At 32.2% G+C, this 23,431-nt stretch overlaps 1 protein-coding gene across 2 annotated transcripts in view; it reads left to right on the forward strand.

The window, feature by feature from the left end:
* LOC118193635 (5'-AMP-activated protein kinase subunit beta-2-like) overlaps positions 1-23,431 on the forward strand; it is a 60,554-nt gene that overhangs the window by 27,367 nt on the left and 9,756 nt on the right. For both annotated transcript variants that reach the window (XM_035364747.2, XM_035364748.2), the window contains 2 exons: positions 11,366-11,486; positions 21,481-21,614. In XM_035364747.2, the coding sequence (XP_035220638.1) occupies positions 11,366-11,486; positions 21,481-21,614 (255 nt within the window). The remainder of the gene's footprint in view (positions 1-11,365; positions 11,487-21,480; positions 21,615-23,431) is intronic.

Genomic DNA, 23,431 nt, shown 5'->3' on the forward strand with positions numbered 1-23,431 from the left:
CGGTAATTATAAGAACAATTAGGTTAATAATTAAACTAAAAATACAGTATGCAAATACATACAACAAAGTTTATTTTACATTTCATATAATGTATGTACATGTACTGTAAAACATATTTCACTTAGATTTAAAAAAGTCACGAATGTCTTTTTGTTTTCTTGACTTTTGGCATTTAGTATAAAATTTATTTCTAATGATATGGAAATCAATAATTTCTGAAGCACTGTAGCTAGTACTAGCCTCGGCAAAAGAGATAAACTTATTTAGTGATTCTGCAGCTTCTGCCCAGCTGATTTTTTCCTTTTCTTCCGTTTCAGCATCTGAGTCATTTTCTTCAAGATTTTGAGTAGGCTGAGGGTTTACTACAATGTTGATAATGTCCTCATCAGTTAGTTCTTGTTCAACAGACTCATTCTCGTGGATTAAAAGCCACTCCTCTACCTCATCTTCAGGCAGGTTTTTCAAGGGATTGTCAGTACTTCTAACGACATCCAAAACTTTGGTCAGAGCATCTTGATGGTTTTCTTCCTCATCAGTCTGTAGAGTTAGATCAGATGCAGGGTTTGCAGCTGGCCAAAGTTTTCTCCAGTATTTTTGGAGTGTTGTATTTATTACCTGTTTCCAAGACTGTGCAATAGCATAGACGGCATCTTTTACTATAAACTTTTTTTGAAAATCAGTCACGTCACAGTCGGCATTTAACAGGCCTTGAATAAAAGACCTTCTATAAAAGCATTTAAAATTTTGAATAACCCCTTGGTCCATGGGTTGAATCAAAGATGTTACGTTAGGTGGGAGCAGAGTAGCAACAATATTTGCAACAATAATAGACTAGCCGGCCGCTAATTGTTTCCGAACAATACCGAGCGCTTCCGGATGATCTCGAACTACCCCGAAAACTTCCGAATAGCTCTCGAGCGGTTTTATTTGCTTTAAAGACACACTTTTGGAGAAAACCAGAATTTTTACAATTTTCCGGAGCGATGCCGGACTATCGGGCATTCCGGACTGTTGGATGCCGGACTAATGGACTTCTACTGTATTTGTCATTGATCGCTTCTCAACTTTTTTTTTTCTCCGCTGTGTAAAATTTTCGCTTCATTTATTGATGCATGTGTAAATTTTTCGTTTCGTTTATTGAAATATTTTTTTATTTATGTACACAAGAGAATTTCACCATGAAATTTCTCGATATAAATAGTGATATTATACAATTAGAAGAAGGTGTCCGGAATGCATTTAGTTAGAATTGGATTGAATGGAGAGATGGTAATGGGGTTACCATCGGCACATGGTGCAAGAAAATAAATGTTGCTGGACAAGCATACTGTGTTTTTTGTAACTCGCTGCTGAAGTATGGTGGGGAAGGATTCAAGGTTTTCACAAATCATTCTAAAACTGTGACGCACATAAAATATTCAAAGTGCATTAGACATTCAATGACTTTAAGTAATTATGCTAATTCAAAAAATACTGATGACTTACTGGAGACTGATGCTCGGCCATTGGATATAGTGACAAGAAAAGCACGCCAAGAGGTATTAATAACTTCGTTTATCGCCGAGAATTCTCTTTCTTTCAATGTAGCTCCCAATTTAATTGACCTCTGCAAACAGTTGAGCCGCGATCAGATGGCACTAAACTCGTTGTCCAGGACTACTGCATGTTATAAGATGAAATAGGGGCTCACAAAAACTATTAAGGAAAATATCATTAAAACTTTAAAGGAGACTCCATTTTCTCTAAATTTGGATGAAAGTACTAGCAATGCTCAAGAATGTATACTGGCAATATTGGTGCAGTTTTATGACAACAATCAAAATGAAGTTGTAGTTCATCATTTTGCATCTCTAAAGATGGAATCTTGCAGTTCAGAAGCTTTTTTTAAAGCAGTTGTTAATACTATTGAAGATAATAATATTCCATGGGCAAACTTAATTAATGTATTAATGGACTCATGTAACACCATGCGTGGAAAATAAAAGGGTGTTGAAACCAGACTACGATCAAACAAAGCACCCCACTTATTAGATATTGATGGTGACACATGTCACACAGCTAATAACTGCGCAAAAAAATTTGCTTCATGTTTTGATAGATACTTAGAAGATTTGTTTGATGACATCTATTTTGATATGAAAAGCTGCAGTAAAAGAGAAAATTTTTTCAAAATCTGTGAATCCCTTGCCATTAAAAAACTTAAGCCCTTGAAGAGACCAGACCATAGGTGGGTGTACATTTTATGTGTTTTAGAAAGAATTAAAGATCTGTGGGATGCTCTTATTGCATTTTATTTTCACTACTTGGATAAAACTGATAAAGGGGATTATTTTTATGTTGAAACTGTATACAATAAAGGAAATATTTCTGCAGCTCAGAAAAAAATTGTTGAAGGGGTGTATTCTTGCTTGCATTCCCAACAACTCACAAAGGATGCTTTAGTTCGGAAAAAAAGAATACTAAATGGGTTATTTGTTGTGCAAAACAAAACTTTATTGTATATGGCATTATATTCAGCAGTATTACCAGAGTTCAACACATATATTAAATTATTTGAAACAAAAAAACCAATGCTTCATTTAATACATTCCAGTATTTATAAATTGATGGCAAAATTTTTCTCTTTTTTTATGAAGCCAGAAAACATAGAGTGCACATCTTATAATGATTTATTAAAGGTTGATGTCACAAATCCAGAATTCCATCTACCTAGCAAAGTAATATTTGCTGGTGCAGAAGCTTCCACTCTCCTGAAGAAATTATCAAAAAATCATCCAATAGCAAAAGAATTCCAAGTTTCTCTGATGAAAGCTTATACTACAGCATAGCATATGAAACAGAAATTACCCCTTAAAAATTCATATCTAATTAGTTTTACAGCATTAGATCCAGAGCTAAAAGGTAAAACCAGTACAATATTAGCTTTTGAAAAATTATCATCTTTTATGTCCCATATTTTTAGTGATAATGAAAAGTCAAAAGTAGAAGCTGAAATAAGGTTATATCAGAGTGATATTGATATCACCAAAGAAATGCTCTACACATCTGATGAAAGTGGAAATCAAGTCAAGTGTACAATTGATAAATATTGGTCTAAAGTTTTTAATTTAAAAGATGATTTCACAAGATGATTATAAGTATTCATGATGATGATTATAAGTATCCTACATTGGCTAAATTGGTCAAAGCCTGCCTTAGCTGCTTCCATGGCCCATTAGTGGAAAGTGCATTCAACTTAATGGATATACTTGTCATTGACTATAGAACCTCTCTTAAAATTGATTCCCTAGATGCAGTGCAGACTATTAAGTATGATTTAATGGCTTCTAAAGAAACCTCATGTGAAAAATATGGCTCAAAAAATCCAATGACTGATCCAATTCACAAAGATCTCTTACTGAATATAAACAGAAGTTGGAAAACATATCAAGAGGACTTAAAAACATGTATTTCAGATGAGTCACCTATAAAAGTCTGTGAAAAACCTTCTACATTAGCAGAAAAGCAAACTGCTTCTACCTCTGCATGTGCAGTTCTCGAGGAAATTTCTTCAACTGTAAATGAGGAAAATAAAAGTCAACCTTCCTGCAATTATGAAGTTCACCACAAAAGAAAGACAAGCCCACAAACATCAGAAAATAAAAAAAAGCAGCAGAAATTAGATGATTTTTTTTATAAAGAATTAATTCAGGTTATTTAAAATATTTACATAAAATGTAGTAGTTTATATGTTTGAAAATTTATGGTTATTAATTTTGCAAAAAAAGTAATTCATTGAACTTTTATAATTAGGTCATTCAATACTTCATAATTGTAATTTTTCATTTCTCCCCCCCCCCTTCTCGAAACTCCAAAATGTCGGTAGTAAGTCCATAAAAGTTTCAGGGAATTTTTTGGGGTCCCACAAACACCCCTGTTCTGTATAATTCTGTTAATTTTGTAGCAGTCCTTCATATAACATTATTATATGTTAAGGTTTTATTGACTTAATGTTTTGTAGCTTTAAAAATTTGTACTTTTTTGAATTTAAAAAAAAAAAAAGAGTTTGGGTTCCTCTTAAACAGAAGTTTTAACATTCTGCAGTGTCTAAGTTAATTGTTACATAATAGTTACTGTCTGAGGTTAAATCATTGAACTACTACTCCTAGAAGTGATGACATTTTTTTTATATATGTATTCTATATTTATCATTGTAACACTAGTCCAAAGCTAAGAAATCTGGTCAGAGAGCAGAGTCTGGTCTGAGAACAGCATGCACACTGCACAAGAAAAAAAATAGGACAGTTCTATATCTCCCGTTCTACTGGGCTAGTTGATGAAATTCAACTTGCGTTTTTCATGTCTCAAAAGCTTGACTTAAGACATGTATTAGATTTATATATAGCATTGTACTACTATAGTTATTTTGACACAAAAAAATGACTTTTTTCTGAAATAACACACTATTTTTTCCCTATATTTCGATCACACGAGTAGTTTTTAAAAAAAATAGCACTCAAAATTTTAGCTCCTCAATGTTAATTGAATTTTATATATATTTATTAATATCTCTTTTTTTATTAAACTTTCTTGATTCTTCCTTTTGTATTTTGAAATTTAGGTTCATTCCAAATACAATTCGCCGATTTTTTATGATTTATTTTTAAAATTTATATTTTAAAATAATTTTTATAAATTTTTCGAAAAAATGTTGAATTACATTCTCTAAAATTTTTGCCGTCATCTTAAAATAGATGTATTTCTAAGCATACCTGCAAAAAAATTAGAGTTTTTTATTCAAAATTTCCTAAGATGTATGCAAATTTACATTTTGGCGTATTTTGAAATTTGGCATATTTATTATAAGCGATAATAACGAAAATGTGGTGTATGCACTTTGTTAAAAATTATTTGAAAGTATGAACGATGACTTTTCCCCACTTGTGCACAAAGAAAAAAGGCAAAGGATAATAGGTTGCTCTAAATTAAGTGAATTATTCTTGGCCGAGTGAATTATTCTTGGCACAAACTGAAAAAAATTTGCCAAGATAAATTTTTAAAATTTGTTCCTAAATTTCTCACCAAAAATTACAAAATTTAATATCTAGGCATAAGTTAAGTCATAGAATCGAAATGTGGAAAAAAATTGGTATGTTATTTCAGAAAAAGGTCTGATTTTGTGTCAAAATACCTATGTTAGAACAATGCTATGTATAAAATTAATCTATATCCTAAGTCATGCTTTCGATACATGGAGATGCTGACTGTATGGCTTCACATTGAGTATAGACATGTTTAGCCCTGGTTTTGAATCTTTATTCCCTTGCTGGATTCAAGGTGGAAGGAGCTGCCAGGCCGTTTAATAGACCCAAAGACTTAAATAAATGTTGAAAATGTGTTGTGCTGAAAAAGTAAAAACATAGATAAATGCTAATTCCAAAAATCGTCCACTGTATTTTCTTGTAACAAACAATTCTACATGTGTAACATTAAAAAAACTTTCTCTTTTCCTAATATAAAAATACATCCCTTCCTCTATTGGGGAACCAGAAAGTATTAAATGACTGCAATCTGGAGACCTCCTTATTGAAATTTATTCTGTAGCTCATTCTTACATTCCTAGAATTGGAAAAGCTTGGAGAAGACACCATAAGTGTGTCAGCACATAAAAACACTAAACTAATGCTGAGATGTAATCTCGGAAATAGACCTTCTGTTTGTGTCAGAAGAGGAAATTGTATCTGAGTTACCCAACCAAAATGTCTGTGCTGCTAGACATATCAGGATGCGCAGAAAAGGTCATTTGATCAATATGAACCTGTGATCCTGACCTTTAATTCACCTGATCTGCCAAAAAAAATTAAGTTTGTGTTTTTGCCCTGCCCCATACTCCAAATTGTCCTGTCAAGGCAAACTCACTATGCACAACACTCTGTGGAAATCCACGACAGTGGTAATTGCAATGCTGATCCACTATGTTAACTGCAAAGGGGAGCACACAGCCTTTTTGCTATAATGCCCTAAATGGAATCCGAAAAGGGGGTACAGAGAGTAAAAGTAACTAAAAATATCTTATATGCAGAGGCAAGAAAATTAGTAACAGATATGCAGCCATGGAAAAATTTATCTTATAGCAGTGCATTAAAATAAACAGCGAGTCCAAAATGTACGAAACAAAGCACAGAAATCAATACCCTTCATAGTTAAAATACCATATAATAAACAAAGGATAACCAAACTGAAAGTAATAAAAAAAGAAAGGTTTAAACCCCTCAGAGATCCAAGTAAAAGCTCCTTTGGGAGCATCAGTTCATATAATTTAAATTCTGAGATAGATGTGGAGAAGGGACTGGATATCCCAAAACATCTACTTCTTTGAAAATAAATTTTTAAGAAATGCACCAAAAGAGCAAACATCAAACATAATGGCCACCCTCATTTTATGAAATTGTTGCAGCATCCACCAAAATCTCATTAACATCAAAGATATGATTTACATCATTTTGTGTGCTTGGCTGTTCAAAAACTGCTGAAATTGGTAATACAAGCAAAACTTTGGAGGTTCTCTTTCATCAGGAAAGAGAATCAGGTATTATGAGCACGTTAGTGAAGGTGTTCTCACCTTACTTGACTACTCCTTTAGTCTAATTTTTTCCACCTCCAAGCTGCCGCTGTCCAAAAAAGTATACAGAATTCAGATTCAATTTGTTCCTTTATTTGCCCCCAAATCACCATGTTGATCAAGAGATTTAGAGGACCTGATAGAGCAGCTGCCTGAACCCTTTATATAATATATAATAACCCTTATAATAGGGGGACCGGAAAGTAATGTTGTTTCTGCACATGTCGACAACAACATGCTAATGGCAGAAGTGGAAGCAAATCCATGTCAAACACTCTTAACCAACCTTGGTCGACCATCCAAGAACATTTAAAGCAGAATGGAAAAATAAGCAAAGCAGGTGTTTGAGTCCCCCATAATCTGTCCGAAGAGAACAAAGCCAACCGATCCATCACATGCAACGTATTGCTTCAATGGCACCATACAGAACCGTGTTTTGATCATTTGATTACTGGAGACGAAAAATGGGTTCTGTATGATAAACCAAAACGCAAAAGGCAGTTTTAATAGGGGTTACAAAGGGTTTACATCCCAAAAAGGCACTTCTGTGTGTTTGGTGGAGTATTCGTGGAATTGTTCATTTTGAATTGCTGAAACCTGGACAAACTGTTAATTCAGATCTTTATTGTGAACAATTGGATTGAGTGAACCAATCTTTAATAAAAAAAAATATCAGGCGATTGTCATTAGAAAAGGCATCATTCTGCAACACGAGAATGCAAGACGGACACTGGAAAAAAATGAATGAATTGGGATGGGAGATGCTGCATCACCCACCATACTCGCCCGATATCGTACACTCAGATTTCCATTTATTTCGATCCCTACAACATTTTCTTAGTGCCAAAAAATTTGAAAATTTGAATGATGTCCAAAATGCCATCTTGAGATATTTTACTCAAAAACTAATTGATTTATATTGGTCCGGGGATTGAAAATCTGCACACTAGATGGCAAAAGGTTGTTGATAACGAGGGTGATTACATTATTGATTAAAAATAAAAACGTGTTAAAAATTTATTCGTGGGAATTTAATGTAAGAAAACGACATTACTTTCCGGTTCCCCTATTAATATAGGACTAAACAGCCATAGTCTGCTCTGGGGAAGTGAGAATGCAAATCCCAGAGGTAGGCAAACTGAGCAAATGATTGAAGATCACATTGTCTCCTCAACAATAGATGTAGTACCTACTTTCACAAGCCTATGAGGACATTTGGCACGTTGGCATATGTTCATCTTTTTTGCCTTTTTGTAAACTTTGTATTGAAAATAGTCCTCACAGTAATGATAATTTTCCCATTTTTGTGTCTCTCGCATGAAGAGTAATTTCCATGTTGATGTTCATACTTGATAGGGAAGACTGGGAACTCTTTTCATCTCTTGCACAGCTCAAGGAAATGATGGTAAAAGATGTACTTATTGATGATGCAGTTAAAATTGTTGCAGATATTATCATTGAGGCAGCTACACCTCTTATAACTGTGATATCAAAGCTCCCAAAGTACTCAAGACCACACTAGAACCGAGAATGTCAGAAGATGCTGAGACAACTGAGAAAAACTGGGGGAGATTAGTCTAGCTACCGAACACTGTCAAATCTTCTAAAAAGCCAAAAAAAAATGCAAGAGTGAGATGTCAGAACCAAAGGGATTCATGGATATCATATGTGCCATCAATAACATCCTCAGTAAAAGAATGTAGGAAAGATTTAGAAAGGCATGTGGACTATATAAAGACAATTCACTTTCCTTCCTTGAAAAAGATGGCTAAGTGATAAGCAGAACAACATAAATTATGTACACTGTTGCTGAGACAATTGCTTCCATATCTTCCCGCAGCAGTTTACCTGGAAGTATTTCTTTTTGTCAAGTTGCATTATGAGAAAAATCCATTTGCATTTAACTCTTCCAACTTCAAGCTTTATGGTACTGAATTTACTATGCTTGAGGTAAAGAGAGGTTTGTTGCAGATGCATAAGTTTAGCCCATGTCTGGATAGCATCAGTTATGAAATGCTGACGTATTTATCCTATTAATCATTGACTGCTCTTTACAACCAAATATGAAAGAAGGGTAACTTCCCTAGTACATCAATGTGAAATCCAATCTAGTGAATCAAATGTGAGAGAAGGGTACCTTCCATAGTACATGGAATAGTATTGCTATTCCCAAAGCTCAGCCAGGGAAGGACCCAAAGAATTCCTCGAACTATCAGTCCATCGCACTTATAAGTTGCATATGCAAGAATACAGAACATAAGTATTTTATCAGTAGCAACACGAAAGCTCACTCTCATACATAATTATCAGTAACAGATAATTATATTTATTTAAGTATATATTAAAAACAATTTCAATGAATTTTTTCCAAATATATTACTGTGCTAAAATTTTTCTTTACGTTTCCTGTATAGTTATTACTACAGTATATATAATGCAGAAAGTTCTTTCTGTATAGTAAAGTTAATTAAAAATTAGCATGGTTCAACTGTGTTTGCACTGGGCTGCTTAAAGGCCCATCCACACGACTATGCTCAGAATGTAGCTAGCGAAAGCACATTTACGTTACCAGTGAAACCGCGTTCAAAGGAGTATGCTTGCGAAGAGTGTGTTTAACCAATAGAATTATTTGGCACAAAAAAGATCATGTGATGCTGTAATATAGTGTTGTTCCCTTGGTCAACAGAGCTGTCATCTTGTTACTTCGCTGTGTTTCTATATGTTTGCAGCAAGATGTCAGAATCAGATGATTTTTTTCATAGCTGAAACTTTACTATTACGTACAATTATTAAACAGAAGCAAAAATGCAAAAAAACGATGAAAAGGGGTCCGAAAGATTTATTTAAAGTGACCTGTTACTGTTAAATTACTTGAAACACCATCCACCATATAATAAAATCAACTTTATATTTTTAATCTCCCCCTCCCTTGGCTTGCTTGTTTATGTGTGGTGTGGGAGTACGTGTAAATGAATCTGTGTAATAAGTAAAGTATTCTATAATTTGATTATTTTCTCTATATTATTTATTACACAAATAAATTAGAAGAAAAATTTCATTCAATAAAATTTCTAAAGATATGCTGTTTTTAAATGTTTTTAGCATAATGTGACGATAGCCCAAATGCTCTCGAAACGTGTATGTGCCTGTTAAAAAAAAAGCCATTTGAGTGCAATATAAAATCTGAAAGCTTTAGGATTTTTTCTTTTGTTTTTGTTTATTTTTTTATTTAGAATAACCTTTAAACTTTGGACAGTTTATGTAAAATTATATACAGGATAAAATATGTAATGAGGTAAAAATTAAGAGATGCAGATATATCATTACATAAGAAGTTAATGGTTTCTTTTTGCAGTGCACATTTTTAAACTAAATTAAAAACAATAATAATAGATAAAATAAGAAATGAAAACAATAATAAATAAAATAAGAATATAATGAATCATGATTAAAGAAACACATTTCAAAATGAGAAAACCGAATTTTTATTTACAGTGGTTACGGGTGAGGTTCAAACTCGCAATCTTTCCCTTTGCAATCCAGTGCGCTGACCACTCAGCTATCTCTGATAGCAATTTTTGCGAAAAATAATGTAAGAAGTAGAAATCACTGCAAAGGTATTCAATAAATGACTGCCAGATGACCCAAGTTGTAACTGTCCTCGAAAATTTCGTAAGTGTATTTTATTGGATACTCTTTCATGGTCAACTGCTTTATTTTAGAAGTTGTTATATTGTTGCGGTTAGTTTTTGGTGTATTTAATATTGGGATATTATAGAGCTTTTTGTTATACATGAAATAGGGAACACTTATAATAATTAAGGATAATATTACAAGGCAGAAAAGTAGATTTCATAGAAACTGTAATTTATTTAGATTCCTATTACTTACGGTGTCATATACAGATGAAGCATATGGATATACCGGTTGGATCATTGCTTTATAAGTATACAGTTTTTTCCCTTTAATGAGAATTTGAAATTTATACCAATATATATGGTTTGAGAAATTAAAAGATGCCGTAAACAATGCTGATGATTTTATTGCTGTGGACAGTTACAATCTCTTTGAACAAAAACTCATCTCTGTGTTGTTCTGACGCCATATTGAAATGGGTAGGCAAGAAGTTTTTTATAATTGTGACACATGATAAGAACTGTCTGCTATTGGCTGTTCGTTCACGTCACGGACAAAAAAGCAGAACATGAGCAAACTCATTTTTACGTCTTCTGCATAATGCAAATTTATGCTGGCAAAAAAAAAACAATAGTGACAACTACGTCATGAGCATTAAAACTTGTGTGGACAGGCCTTAATGCTCTTGCTACATTTAGTATAGAGAAAGATATTTTATAATATTCTTAGGTGTGTGTTGATTGTTGCAATAATAAAGTCATATAGTTAATATTGTAATGTTTATTTCTTTACTCAGTGTCTTTGTAATCTGTGGGGGGGTAAAAAAAGATTTTTATTCTTTTGCCTTCAAGAAATTGTATGGGGCCCAAAAATACTAAAATATTTGTTGCATGATGAATATGATGGCTAGCCTTCATATGGTATTAATTTGCTTTCTTCCCTTTCTTTTTAAATGTCAAACAGTAAGCATTATAATAATAGATAGTATTTGTTTAAAAATGTAGTGATATGAATGTCTGGCGTATGTAGTGATATGATATGTAGTGAATGTTTGCCGTTTCTGACAGTATTTGAAATTTATTGCAGATTTCCTCAGTATTTGATAACTGATAAGAAATCTCTTTCAGCCTACAGTAGATAATGATTTGGGAACAAAAAACAATTTGGTATCAGTAAAAAAATCTGACTTTGAAGTATTTGAAGCTTTGGCTGTTGATAGTATAAGTTCAAGTAGCGGTGGTGGATCTAGTATGTATGCATTGCCCACATTTATGTAATTTATGTTTCTTTATCTGTGCTTTAGTTAATTTTCCCTGCATTTGTATTTTTTGTATAAAATTAGAAAATAAAAAATTATATGTAATATTTATATTGACAGTATAAAAGCAAATATTATCAAAATATTTTTTATGTTTATAAAATTATTCGGCCCTATAAAATGTGTAAATTGAAATAAATTATGAAAATGAAAAATTATAATTTTTTCCCATACAAAATATCAGTGTTAGTAGATGAAAAGCTGCTTTAAAAAAAGCTCCTAATGCAATCATATTTTGAAAAAACTCATGCTATTAAATTTGAAAACAACCTAAAAATACTCTTAAGTCATAAATAATTATTTAAATTTGCCATAAAATTTTGTTAAAACAGATATAAAAAAATGCTTCGTCCTCCCTCAAATTGTGCTATTTTGCATCAGACTCTTAAATGTATGTTATATCATGGAAGTAGTTTTTTAAATTACTGTAATTCTCATTTTTTATGAAATATCAAATTTTTTATTAATATTTATGCATTGGCAGTATTTCAGTGTTTTTGAAACATTCTGTATAGCATTCTGCATTGCAGTCTTGTGTAGCTAAATTAAATAAAATGTCAGGTCTTCCCTTAATGTTATACTAGCTTCTTAAATTATTACCACCAGAAGGGATGGTTGAATTTTTTAGTAGGCAAAGTTTAGAATAGCTGTCAATCTAATCTCCATTACAGTTTTGACAGATGATATGAGGGCTGGAATCTGAGAGCTTTATATCCCTCTTCACCATGCCACCAATCACTCTAGAGGACTTTTGGCTACACTGATAAGTCATGCTGCAAAACCACTGCAAAGACCAATTTCCGTTCTAATGCAGAATTTCATTTGAGAGCTAATGGCATGGAACTCTGTCAGCCTCTGTTGTGTTGCCATACCATCTGCAATTACAGAAGAGTGTGTTGTGTGCACATAAAATCTTGTGTAGCTTTCTGTATTTAAAGCTATTGGAAATAATTTTTTATGTAGTGAAAGCTTGACTATCTGGAAGTTTCGGGAAATGACGAATTCTGGATACGTGAAATTATGACAGGTATTTCTCCAGCTTTCTTAGCATGCCTTCGTGGTATAGTGGTCAACATACTCGAGGCATATTCGAAAGGTCCGAGGTTCGAGTCCTGGGGGGGACATTGTACAATTTTCACTTCTGCATTGAAATAACCTAATGTTTCTACACAGTCATCTTTTTCGCTATCAGCTTTGGTATCAAAAGCCTACATTTAAAATTAGGTAAGATTTTAATAAAGAGTGTATTTCGTCAGTTTTCAATATAAGAAATTAAAACATCCGATTATAAAATGCCAAACATACCCCAATCATTCTAGTAGAAGCTTTGAAGAAAAAGATCGTTTTTTTATTTAATTAGAATTATAAGATTTAAGTCACAGATATAGTGCATCATAAACTTAAATGCATATCAAATTTTTCATGTTGCTTCACCATTGTTTATTTATTTAAGAAAAAGTTCCATGTCGTTCCCATTAAAACATGTTTTTCTTTTTCACAATTTCGTTGTAGATATTTAGTGCAGTGGAATGTTGAATGATGAAGGCTAGCTTCCATCACTTGCCTTAGTTGTTCAACATTCTCAGATGTTTATTTAGATCTTGGGCTTCCTATTGATTTTTCTTTACTTGCTGATCTTGTTCTGAAATTCTGCACAGCAAAATCATGTTACAAGAAGGAACATGACTGGGTTCAAATGCCTTTTGTAAAGACCTTATTTTTATTCTAATCAATTATTTTTATTTTAAGAAACTTTCCCTTCTGATTTCAATTTCCTGCCAGAACGCAAATTTAAATGACATATATGCAAAATCTCAGTGAGTTCAGAAGTAATATGTAAGTAGCAGAATTGAAGAGTTAGTTACATCTAGAGTGGGTTACACTGAGAATGAGTTTATGCCAAGTGTTCACAAGTAGCCCTGTAGCTGAATATTTGTGCTAAGCATTTTAGATATATTGATATTTACACTCGGGTTTGTTGTGTGCAGCCAATAAATTTGATTTAGATTAAAATAGGAGCCGTTCGTGTAGCTGAAATTTGCTTCATTCGGATTGTACCTACTATTTTGTGTTTAAGTTACTTAGCCAATAGAGGCAGTTAGTTTGTGAACACCGAGTTTGTCCATGTTCTGTTCAGTTTAGTTAAAATAAAAAAGTTGTTATAACTTTTGTTGGTAGTTACCCCTTTTTTCACGACATAGCAAGAATTCGCTAGCTTGTCTTCAGTAGGCTCTACATTTTATGCTCCCAAAAAGTACAAGAACACTTTGTAAAGTAAAATAAAAGTACACTTTGTACTAGAACGCTTTAATCATCATTTTTGAAGTTTTCCACTGTGCAAGCTCAGTGCACAGCATTTGTATCATATTCATATGTAGTTTTTATTTTTATTTCATCAAAAAGAAAAATTACGAGACACTGAAAATCTTCCCTGCCTTCTCTATTTTCATCATTTTTTCTCTAACTATTCATTATACCTTGTTGCAGTTGAAATAATGATGCCCAATGCCTTAAGAGTAGCTAAATGTGGAAGAGGATACTTTAGATGTTTCTGAAGATAAAGATATGCCTCTCTACATAAATAGTGTAATGTGAATGCAGTTAACAATAGTTCATCATCCCGTCTCACTTTCGTTTTCTGATCAATTAATAAATTTTCCTGTGATGTAGTAATACTTTTTTTTACAGCACTGGAAAGTTTTTTTTTTTTACTTTTAATGTTATTTTTAAACTTCTGTCTTCTCAACTGTGTCACTTCCTTTTTCAAATGCAGTAATTGTTTCCTCAGGAAGCAAATTTCTTTATTGGTGGATTTTTAACATTTTCTGGAAAATTTTCAATTTTTTTTGCATTGTTTTCTTTCTGCACATCCTGGTAGGAAACGTTTTCTAATATGTTCTCTTCCAGAGCTTCACCATTGTCACTTTGTCTGAATGTTCCAACATGATTTTGAGAGGGAGCTTTTTCTAGCAATTCAAGGGCATGATGGTGACTCATGAATATGTCACGAATCATGTTCTTGGTTAACAGGATCTTTTGACCATATAAATAGAGAAGGAACAGCCATTTTCTCCAGTATGTGAAATCATTATAAAATAGCTATTAGTGTATTTTTAACATAAATTAGGAAATAGTTAATTAATATATTCAACTCATTATTTTAACATCTATCATAATTCAGGAAATTATATCAATTCATTTCAGTTAAAATACAGTTAAGGATTCTTGAAGCATATAGCTCTGTAAGAGGAAAAATGTATTAAAATATGGGATTCTGTTGCATTATTAAAAAAAAAAAAAACCTATACAATTCACTTCTTTATTGACTAAATGATTTTCAGTTATTTCAGTATTTTAAATTACAACTTTTGTGTGAGTCTTAAAAGATAAAAAATAAAATAATAATAATAATAATACTAAATGATAAAAAATAATACTTTTGATACTTTTATGATAAAAAATAATACTTTTTGATTCAAATGAAGTTGAAAATTTACAAGAATGAAATTTCAGTCTCTAGCCAAATAATAAAGATAAAAGCTATATCTAAATTAATGCGTAAATAAATACATTTCCAAATGCAATTTACAGAAGAATAACGAAGTTGTGCATGAAATAACAAAACAGAAACACGAGTTATTTACCCTTTTATGTGGGAAGTCCAGTAACTCTGCTTGTAAATCTCTCTTAGATGAGTCTGCAGTAAAATGGGCAGAATATATCTTAGAAAAGTTTGGATTCCATTTATCTTCCCCACAGCAGAGATTGAAATATTTTCTTCTTAATATAGGATCACTTGGAAATTTGTGATAAACTATGTGCACAGATAAATTTTAAGTTTATTCTAAATTGTTGCTGCAAAGAGCAATGGCACATCACATTCCAGTCTAAATGTCTTCCAGTCTAAATTCCATCTAGTAAAAATGTAGAAAGAAAAAATTTCAGAATAGTTTTTTTTTTTTTTTTTTCATTATAAGTATTACAAATATAATATCCAGTCTAAATTCCATCTAGTAAAAATGTATAAAAGAAAAAATTTCAGAATAGTTTTTTTTTTTTTTTTTTCCCATTATAAGTATTACAAATATAATATAAAGATATTCAGTAAATATTTTCACCTTTCAATATAAAAATATCAGTTACATTACATTAATATAACACAATTTTAATATATGCATACACATTTTTATAATCTTTATTCTGTAATTTAAGTTTGTTAATAAAGTTGTTTTGACACAAATAAATACCAAATTCTTCTACAAATAAGCTCTGAACTTAAGTTTATTGTTTTACAATTACTGTAAAGGCCCATATTTTCGCGGGCCATAATTTTCGCAAAAATGAATATATCGATGATTTCGCGAGTTGAAAATTTCGCAAATTTTATATGAACAGAACCGAAAGTTGAAAATTTCAAAAGTACCTAAGTAAAGTTGAGAAACTTGAAAAATTTCAAAAGTACCTAAGTAAAGTTGAAAAAGTTTAAAAATTCCAAAAGTACATCTTTTGCATAAAGCATTTTAAGAAACTTCCTTTTGTCCGAAAAGTTCGTCCCCCCCCCCATTCCCGTCTAAATGGCGAGTTCAAGCGTTTGCTCAAGAATGAGTTTATTGAGTGGTATTCTAATGAGCTTCAATTTCTAGAGGAAAAAGAATCTGTGGACTTGCGAATATCACGACTAAAACCGATTCACGCTTCTTGGTTTGTGCGCGTATTTAACGGTATTGAAGCCAAACATGAGATAATTTTGAATGGCTTCAAAGAAGCTGGTATAAATAGTATTGTAAGTGAATGAGCTGCCTTCTATTAATTTTATTGTTTTATATTCGAGAAATATTGTTGTATATTATTCAAAAAATAGTTATAAGAAAGAAAGCTGTCAAGAAAAAGCTTGTAACTGTACAATAAATCATTAAACTTTGGGTAAGTGAAAATTTCTGACTTTTTATTATTATTTGAGACGGAAAAAAAAAAGTATTTCGCAAGGTCTAAATTTTCGCGATTATGACGGGCTCACGAAAATTAAAGCCTCGTGAAAATAAGGGCCTCTACAGTAGTACTGAAGATAAAATATTTGATAGTATAAAACAGAAGTGTATATGACGTAGTATTAAAATAAAACTAAACTATTGGAAATTTGCTAACCTTGAAAAAAGATTTTCACTCACAAGAGACAGAGGACCCCACAAGAATTCAGCATTCCAAAACAATGACTTGGTGTTTTCCCTGTACTCTGGTCTCCCTGTGATGTCAGACATTTAGACTTGACACATGTGCTCTATGTCTCAGTTTCTGAATGCACAAACCTTTTCACTTTACAGAACTTGGATTGTCCCCATCCTCTTCCTGCTTTAAGTAGTCCAATAGAGAAAGCGTTGGAAGATATAGGTAGCTGCAGTCTATTTGAAATGATTTATCAAGTGTTGTTATTGTTGAATAAGCATTTCTAAGTTATCCATTCAATATGCAAAATCATCAATGTATTATATATACAATTCATTTTTGAAGTCGTGATTTTTTAATTTTATGGGCATTTCATCGTACGGTCAAAAGTCGTTAATCCGGACTCGTCGGGACTTTGGCGATTCTGGATTAGGGGTTTTTCCGGATTATAGATCATCAGTTTAAATCTGGTAAGATGGCATGCAGAAATTACAAAATTAAAAATATGAAACCGTAATTTATGAAATAAAGAACAATTATGATCTAAAGGGTATCAAAATTTACAAAAAGAAAAGGCTTAATATTTATTTGTTTACTTTATTAAACATTTCTTTCAATGTAAGTTGTTTAAGTTGCTTCGTTTCATGTGATAATACTTTCTCTTTAATTCTGTTAAACAGACATAATTTATTGTTTAGTTACAAAGTTCCGCTGTTCAAGTCCTATAATTGCTGTGTCGAGAATACTGACTAATTTGTCAATCGAAATGTTTTCGTTTTCAATAACCTCTCTGTCACTTTCTTCACTATCGGAAGTGAATTATAATGACGAGGAACTTAATTTAAATCATATCAAAGACGGAGTACATTGAGATGAAATAGCACATTTAGTAAGGAATTATAAGCCAAATAAAATAAAAACATCTGCCCTGAAGATAAAGATAGTGCTGACAGATCAACTTCCAATTCATTGCACGCCGCGACGTTGGCGTTTCTCCCCCCCACACACTGCTGCAGAGCAGCGTGAAATTGATAAACAGATTTCGGATTTCAAAACATACTTTCGCTTTATAGATCATTTTCATATTAGTAAATATATATCGGAAATTCTATTTGACATAATCAAAAGTTCAAGCTTACTTTTATAAAACTGCTCTAACAGTCTACAAAAAATAATAAGCCGGATCCATTTCGAAGATTAAGGAACAACGCAATCTGCAACATTAACTGAATTAGATAATTTTAGCTTAGCTTATACCGACCGTTATACATTAAACGCGCATGCGTAAACGTATTATGCGCTTGCGCACATGCATATTCACAGCCGTAGAGGTCTTACGCGCACGCGTAAATGCCTATGCGCGATGCATTCGCAGACAGCTTTGAGGTCCGGATTATGGGTGTCCGAATTGACGACTTTTGACTGTATTACTTTAGTTAAGTTATAGTATATATGCCAGTTTTGAGGGATAATTCACTTCAGAAAATGAAATAAATATTTTATAACTAATATAAATAATAGCTTTCTAAAATCTAGGAAATGATACTAAGAAAAACTTCTAGTTTTGATGGTATGTTGTTTCTATTTGGGGAAGAATCTTTTATGACTGTTTTCTGATGTGAGCTGTCAAGAAAATTTGTGAATACTGCGTCATTAAATGTATATGTCATACAATTAACCAGTATTATTACCATCCTCAACATGGTGACCCATCGCTGATGATGATTATTATATTCAAGAAACTGTTAGTCTTAAGGAAATAAACCTGAGATGACAACCCATTAATCTGCCAAAATCACATTGTAGCAACTTTCTCGAAAGCATAAATAGGGTAAAATGTAAGCTTTTTTCTAAGAATAATTCTTCTGCAGGTCATTTTAGCCAGCAGATTTAAGTATTACTATACCAAGTTTCTTTTCAACAGCACAAAAATCTTCTCTTAAGCTCAGAAACCATGCTGTTGTAAAAATTTTAAACCTTTTCCCTTAAGCTGTGATGCAATTAAAAAGCTTAGCTTAAATATGGTAACTTTCAGAAAAAATGCAGCATTTTGACAAAAAATTTTGTTAATGGAAAGAAACATTTTTATTATTCATTAATAACAGAATTACACTGCACTTCACTTCCTTGAAATAATGGAAATTTTAAATTTGCAAAAGAGTAAATTTCTTAGCCCATAAGTTACCTTGATTTTGCAAGCTATGAATCGAGGAGTAATCCCGAGCTTTTAAAAGCATTATGGAGAATGTGTGGCAGGAAAAAAAAAATTAATTGCTTTGTGATATAAATATGCTAAATGATCTTCATTGAATAAAAGTCGTTGGGGATTAAATTTTCTCCCTGATGGTATGCAGTGAATGTCTTTATACAGAGTTTATCAATGAAAAATCTGCTGAAGATTTCCTGCCATTAGTAAAACAACACAAATTCTCTCTTCATCCAATGATATGCAGGAAAAATGTCAAAATATTTTTTATGGCAAACAGTGTGGAAAATCTAGAAAATTTAACTTTGAGGATTCTGTAGCAATTGATAAATATATTTGTTCTCTAGAATATTTATCTGAAGATGATTTAACTGTAGACTCACTAAAATTTTATTAAATCAGTGCAATTTATACTTCCCATAAAGTTGCAGAGAAACAACAGCTGTGTGTATAAATGCAGTTGGAGTTGTGCAAAATTTTTGCTTTTGCAAAGAAAATGCAAGCCTATATTTTAGATGTAAACTTTGCAAAATGGGGAACTTATGTATGCATGTTGTCAGCTAAAATAACCTGGCACAAATGATTTTATCAAAAAATACTGGTTTCTATTTTTTAAGTTATAAACAACTGTTTTATTCATTCTTTTTTTATAGATTAATGGAAATTCCTATGGATATTTTTATTTATTATTTTTTAATTATTTGATGATTTACACTGCCAGGGAAAATTAAAGAAACAACTGTGAAAATGATTTTGCAGATAGAACCATGAAACTTGCACAAGATCTTTATTTTGTATATATATTTATTGCATAGCGTATCTTCAAAATGCAGAATTGTTTATTTCTGTTTAAATATTTTAAGTAAGAACATAGGGAATGAGATCTAAAGTGTGGCAGGATAAAGTTCATGTTACATATTTTTAGAGATGCATAGAAAAAATTTGTATGGTGTCTGGTCACGCTGACTAGAATCATAGCTCCCGGGGACAACTGAAGATTTCTCTCCCCCTCCAATTTGCCAAGAATGGAAAACATTTAATTTTAAAGTTTCATAACATCGGTTTGGCACCCCTGGGTGCTGTTGCCAGAGACAGATGCCCAGCTATGCCCTCGACTCTGACCAGAAAGGAAGCTTAATAGCCATTTTTCCATGCTGTATCTTAGATTATCCTGTAGTTCCTTTGGTAATGAAATATATTCTAGCCCGAAGAGTGGGTGATGGCTGCAGTCATGCAAATTGACATCGTAGTACAGCGCGCACACTTTATATTGGGTTTAAACATGAAGAATATATGGTCCGCTTGATTTGCTGGATTCTTTCGTTCTGAAGGTTATCAGTCAGTAGTGCCATGTGATGGGGATGAGCATTATCATCCATTAAGGAGGAAATTATTAATTAACTGCACTCCTAAACAACTTCACCCAAGTATCGAGAACCTCATCCTTCAGCAATCATTCAGTGCATGGTGTTGCATTGACAAAAATAGGTAGGTCATTCATTTAGAATGATTTCTGTTCATACTCTGATACCATTCCTTCGTACTGATACCATTCCCGATGCTTTCAGGCTTAATGCATGTGTTTTCTCCCTCCAGATTTTAACATGTCTAATATTCTTCAAATAAAATGAGACTTTTAGTAAAGAGGACTTGGCTCCAGTCCCTGATATTTCAGTCACAATGTTCTCTGCATCTCTGCAACTGAGTGCATTTTGTAGGCTCAGTTAAGAGAAGCGTCATCTGTCATTCATTGTATATCTGGATAGCTGGATAGCCATATTGAAAGAGCTGCAATTTGAGTTAATGTGAGTTGTCTGCATACATCACCAGTTTCCATTTCCAGATTCTTAACATGACACTTAAGGCTACATTAGGTCTTTACAGACTGACATCAGTTTATATTATTTTCTCATTCTCTGCCATTTCTCACAATTTGTCAAATGCCTTCTCAGTGAGGCATTCCAGCTTCCATATGCTAAAATTTTATCCAGTTACTCATATAGTCTTTGACATTAGAATCTGTAGCACCCCCTTGTACTCCTTTCTACATATTCTCAAGGAACAGACGGAAAAATTTTCATACTTCTATATTGCAAAGGTGGACTATATCATAACCTTGATCTTAAATTACCGACCAGCTAACTTTCATTGGGTCCCTTTTTGTAGATATTCCTTTAATTTAGTGTGTATTAGAAGTATGAACATTCTAAACATATGTATTACAATGATAATTTAAGTATTATTAGGTATTTTAAGGAAATAGCATTTCATGTATATTTTTTGCTGATTTCAAGCAAAGTAGGATGCAATGATCATTTGTGCTTTTTGTTGCCATTGCACTGAAGATCATTTTAATGGGACGTGATTGCAATGTGTGGATTCTGTTAAATCGTGATATTTATGAACATGGAAAAGAATTGCAATTTAAATTTATCAACTTATAACTTTAATAACTTTTTTATATATACTTATAACTTTTTTATAACTTTAACTTATGTATTTATTATATTCTTAGTTTGTGTATTTTTGTTCATACCCAGCTTTTATGTTTTTAGCTTATTCTATTTCTCCACCTGGATCTTACTCTCAAGAAATTCCTCCACGAAGACCCTATGACAAAGCATCTGGACCTCCTATTTTGCCACCTCATTTACTGGAAGTTATTTTGAATAAAGATGTTTCATTATCAGTATGTTTAATTTTTATCCAAAACTTACTTAATTTATGAATAAAAATAATTTAGTTTCATTTTGTGTGTAATTTTTTAAAGTTATATATAAAAAACAAAGTTTATTAAATACTAATTCAGTATTATATTATGCTGAATTTTATTAATTAATGAGATAATGTGGTGCTTTGTTATTGGCCCTGCATGGTGATTCTTTTGTTAATTATTAGTAATTTTTTTACTTTTTCATATTCAGTTTTTCTAAATAATGTTCTGTGGAAACATAGGGTTTCACAGTTATCTTACATAGTGGAAAAAAGGATTGGGAATTCTCATTTTATTTGTATAGTTTTTTCTCCCTATATATTCTTGGTATATAACACGCATAACCAAACTACAGCTTGTCCTTAACTGCAACTCATGAGCTGCTTGAGGGCTGTTCGGCCCCTTAAATATAACATGCCAAATATAAAATATAATAAGCAAATGGTAGTTTTATTTTTTTAATCAAAAACCATGCAATAACATATTTCTTTAAGAAATTAGTAATTTAATTTCTTAAATTACAGTATAAGTGAAACAATTTAATCAATTTCAAACTGTTCATTATACACTAATCATCAAAGTAATAATAAAATGTAAATAATTCCATTTCTGCAAATTAATGTAAAGGCCGTATTATTTTTATAGCAGATAATGACCATGAAGGCAGAGCAAAAGACAAATGCAAAAGTCATTTAAAAATTAATGCTCTCTTAATTCCTTTCTCCCCTCAGATTGTATTTTATTTGAGGCACTTACTCCTTGCATTACTTCTTTGTCTTTCAGTAGCCATGATCCTATTTTATTTGAGGCACTTACTCCTTGCATTACTTCTTTGTCTTTCAGTAGCCATGATCCATGTAACTCAGAATTTTTGCTATTTCTTGTAAGATACTGCTTTCTTCCAGTCTTCAGATGGCTTGGGTAAGTTCTGAAGAAACTTTGTATGGGAAAAAAACACAGTCTGTATCAGAGTTCTTTCAAATTGGGAAAGTATTAATGTATGATAAAGTTATGTATATACTTTGTATTTGAATGAAATGAAACTTGTTCTGCTGATCTGTCACAACCTACTCATATCCATCCCTAAGCATCTGTAAGCAAGTCAGATAGTTTTTGTGCATTTTTCTACATAATTTGAATACAGCCAACAATAATATTCTGCTAATTTTTCCTCCTGGAATCCTGTCTTTCGTAATGCAGGGCAGATCTACATTTGCTTCATCTATGATTGTCAAAATTTTGGCTGCCATGGCAAAGGCGGATTTCTTCATTTGATAGACCATGATTTCAACTGTAGTTTGGTCTCTAATTCACATTTCTTCTGGTTATTTGAGACAGGTTTTTCACCTTTATCATTAAGCCTTCATTTCAATACAGTCATGAGAAGCAGTACAGAATACATCTGGTATGAACCTCTCTTTCCTACAAAGCATTTCTCAAAATATGGTATACTGATGTTCATTAAATAATTATAACTTGAGATATTTCTCGTCATGTTGCTGGACAATATCTAGCCCATTACAAGTATCATACTTCCTTTGTCAGTTGTTCTTTATGATGTACCAGGTCTATTGTGATCTTGCACATTTGAAATGTTCTACACAAAAACAGGTAGCCCAACCAAAGATTATGAGACTGTGTACAGTGATCCACTGCCTAATTGTTACAGACTTCACACAGTGCAAACCTTCTTTTCAACAAGGTTTCAAAATATGATATACTTATTGTACATCATTTTCTATGAGTTCTGACTTGTAAGTTTTCAATTTTTTAAATACTATCTTAGATTTCCT

The sequence above is a fragment of the Stegodyphus dumicola genome, chromosome X1 (genome assembly GCF_044657685.1).
Source record: "Stegodyphus dumicola isolate Sdum_Otavi_A_Nest chromosome X1, ASM4465768v1".
In the NCBI taxonomy this organism is placed as follows: Eukaryota; Metazoa; Arthropoda; class Arachnida; order Araneae; family Eresidae; genus Stegodyphus; species Stegodyphus dumicola.